General features: G+C 42.2%; 1 protein-coding gene across 1 annotated transcript; it reads left to right on the top strand.

Moving 5' to 3' along the window:
• The first annotated feature begins 1,165 nt into the window (after positions 1-1,165).
• Positions 1,166-2,834, top strand: LOC122307775 (anthocyanidin 3-O-glucosyltransferase 7-like). Its single transcript, XM_043120865.1, has one exon. It carries the CDS (start codon positions 1,219-1,221, stop codon positions 2,650-2,652), a length of 1,434 nt encoding a protein of 477 aa, XP_042976799.1. The 5' UTR covers positions 1,166-1,218; the 3' UTR covers positions 2,653-2,834.
• The last annotated feature ends 669 nt before the right edge of the window (positions 2,835-3,503 follow it).

Here is a 3,503-nt window from a genome sequence, read left to right as displayed (position 1 = left end):
GTTCGGCCATCTTCGAGCTCCATCTTTGGCCATCTAGGTTCGGAGACATTCAAATGAGGGTGAGGGGAGGTGAGCACTCACGGCATCGAGGGAATATGAGGATTTGGCTTCATGGGTTTGGTGAGGGGAGGTGAGGGGTTTGGCTTCGTGGGGTAGGTGAGAGAGAGACAAGGGTGAGCTGAGGGATCTGTGGTCACAGTGTCAAGAGGGTGCCTGGGTGGTGGGTGATGAGGGAAGGTGAGGGATTTGGCTTCGTGGGGTTAGTGAGAGAGAGACAAGGGTGAGCTGAGGGATCTGCGGTCATGGCGTCGAACGGGTGCCTGCGTGGTGGGTTCGGTGAGGGATCTACTTGGGATAACACAATGAGAGAGAGAGAGAGAGAGAGAGAGAGAGAGAGAGAGAGAGAGAGAGAGAGAGAGAGAGAGAGAGAGAGAGAGAGAGAGAGAGCCCGACGTACGTGGATGTATCTTGGGTCTGATGGGTGGATTACGTGGCAGGTGTACATTGGTGGCTAATTTCAGGCATTTATAGATGTACCGGTGAGAAGTTATTCTCTTTATAATAATAATATTATTATTATTTTATAATTTATAAAAGTTGAATTGTTTTTTATTTTTATTTGAAAGTTTGAGAAAACTGTAATGATTATTTGGAAAAAGTTGTAACGATTAATTTAAAATTTTTGTATTTGAATTATGTTTGAAAATAATAAGATATGAGATGAGATAAAATGAAAATTTTGGAACGAGAAGTATTTGTAAACAAACCCTTAATTTGTGTGTTTGGAAATGACCGGGAATGCGTGGAAGCCACCATGGATAGGAAAAACAAAGATTGCAATGGAAAAACAAATTTCTGTACTTGTAACATTTTAATGTAAATAAAATAATAAAAAAAAATTTGCACTAAATTGTAAATAATTTATAGTATAGTTGTTATTATATCATTTTCCTACTAATTAAGATTAGAGCAACGTTGGTTGGCCGGAGTTCTAACCTAACGTCTGGCAAACAGTCAGACTTAGGTTTAAAGCTACCGTTCAGAACGTGCTCAATAATATCTGTTGCTAACAGTCAAGTGCGAAGAGTTTGGAATGTGCAGGTGATGCTATTAATATATCTTATAAATATCTCACGATTCTTGCGTGCATGCCCACAATACCAGTTATATACAGTACTAATATTATATATTATCTAGCAGCAAATCAAGCCAAGAAAAATGAGTCAAAGCTCAGGAAAAAATCAACATGTTGCAGTTTTGGCATTTCCATTTGGCTGCCATCCCTGGCCTTTACTCAACCTAGCTTCCAGATTAGCATCGGCCGCCCCTGACGTGAGGTTCTCCTTCCTCAACACTGCCAAATCCAACCAAAAGCTCTTTGCCACCTCAGGAGCTCACCTCCCACACAACCTTATATCCTACGATGTTGCGGATGGAGTGCCGGAGGGACATGTCCTCACTCCCGGGAATCCCCTCGAGGAAGTGGAGCTGTTCCTTGAGGCTGCACCTGAGAGCTTCCGAAAAGGCATGGATATGGCAGTGGCCGAGTCCGGGCAGCGAAAGATCACCTGCATCTTGAACGATGCTTTCTTGGTCTTTGGCTGCGATATGGCTGCGGACATGCATGTAAAGTGGGTCCCTTTATACGTTCCCGCACCCTACGACCTCTCTGCCCACATTTACAGTGCTCTCATCCACGAGACTTATGCTAAAGCTTGCGGTGGCGGTGAAGCTCATGGTAATGGCGGTGCAGTGGGAGATCTAAACCCTATTGACAAAACCTTAGATGCCATTCCAGGACTCTCCGTAATGCGCTTCTGGGACTTACCCCAAGAAATACTTCAAGGTAATCACTCAAATTCTTCATCAATTTTCGCACGCACACTGCGCAGAATGAGGGAGGTCCTGCCACGAGCAAATGCTGTTGTCATGAACTCTTTCCAAGAACTAAACTCAACCATACTCACCGATGATCTCAAGTCCAAGTTCCAAGACATTCTGTACGTGGGTTTTCTCACATTAATAGTCCCAACTCCACCCCTACCACCATCGCATTCAGACGCCACAGGCTGCCTCCCATGGTTGGACGAGCAAAAGCCAACATCAGTAGCATATATAAGCTTTGGCACAGTGGCGGCGGTGCCACCCCACGAGTTTGCAGCTTTAGCAGAGGCGCTGGAAGCGAGTTGCGTTCCTTTTCTTTGGTCTCTTAGGGAAAACTTCAAAGCATTTCTGCCGAACGGGTTCCTCGAGAGGACAAGGAAGCAAGGAAAAATAGTTCCCTGGGCACCCCAGGCTCACGTCTTGTCACATAAAGCAGTAGGTGTGTACGTTACACACTGTGGATACAACTCTGTGTTTGAGAGCATTGTCGGAGCGGTTCCGATGATCTGCCGGCCGATCTTAGGCGACAATAAGATGAACGGACGGATGGTAGAGGACGTGTGGGAGATAGGGGTTAGGGTTGAGGGAGGGGTGTTTACAAAGAAGGGAATGGTCAAGAGCTTGGAGCTCGTTCTGGGACATGATCAACATGGAAGGAGGATGAGGGAGAAGATCAGAGATCTTAAAGAGCTTGTAGTGAAAGCTGCCGGACCTGATGGGATTGCTTCCAAAGATTTCAAAACTTTGCTTGAGCTAATCTCTCAATAAATTATCAGTACCTGCAGAAAGAAAGATCACCATCTCCAAATAATTTGACATTTTTATTTTATCTTATTTTCTTTCAAACCCTGTACGTACGTTTGGGGCGTTCATTTTATTGTCAGTGTGGTTTTGCTCCTTTCTTTTCCGAGAGAATGCTATAATGAAGTGGGTACGTAGTCATTTATAAAGTGTGCAGTACTGTAAACGACGATGATGATGATGATAATAATAATAATAATAATAAAATTCTTGAGATCATCATGCTTACTTAAATTAGAAACAGTACTTTAAGTTCTAAAAATCTATTTTTAGAGATCTAAGTTTGGATTTTATATAGGTTGAATTAAGTCTTCACAAATAGCAGTGTGCCATTATTTCTTATATATTATATGTCCATCGTATGTCGTTTTAGCGACAATTGGTTCGAAGTATTCTCAAACTTCATCTCACTAAATTAAATTTCCTTAGTACGTAATTTAGTTGTCACTACAACAAATTCAGCTTTTTGCCACCATTATTTTTCCAACGGATCATAACTTGCCGCTGATACATATGTTTATTTGTCAAAAATTACGTCTCCAGAAACAGGCAATGAATTTGTCAATAAAAAGAATTATTTTCGGCAACAAAATTTCACCGCAAATAAGCTTGACATTAGAAGTCAGTTACGGCACATTTTGTATATGTTATAACGAGTTGCTGTTGCCGCAGCTGTAGTTCCCATTATTGAAGTGACTCAATCTTATTGTGATGAGTCAAAATCGTTGTTATAACTGGGTTATATAAAATTCACGGAACCTTTTTCCTTTCTTCTCATCAGTCGAAACCCATAGCATATATGAGTTTTGGGCAAAACC

Source organism: Carya illinoinensis, chromosome 4 (assembly GCF_018687715.1).
Source record: "Carya illinoinensis cultivar Pawnee chromosome 4, C.illinoinensisPawnee_v1, whole genome shotgun sequence".
Lineage (NCBI taxonomy): Eukaryota > Viridiplantae > Streptophyta > Magnoliopsida > Fagales > Juglandaceae > Carya > Carya illinoinensis.
The sequence above is the reverse complement of the archived record's forward strand: the minus strand, read 5'-3'. Positions and strand labels throughout refer to the sequence as shown.

What these genes read in the sequence shown, in the direction of transcription:
- LOC122307775 (XM_043120865.1), top strand. Translation starts at nt 1,219, where the DNA reads ATGAGTCAAAGCTCAGGAAAAAATCAACATGTTGCAGTTTTGGCATTT.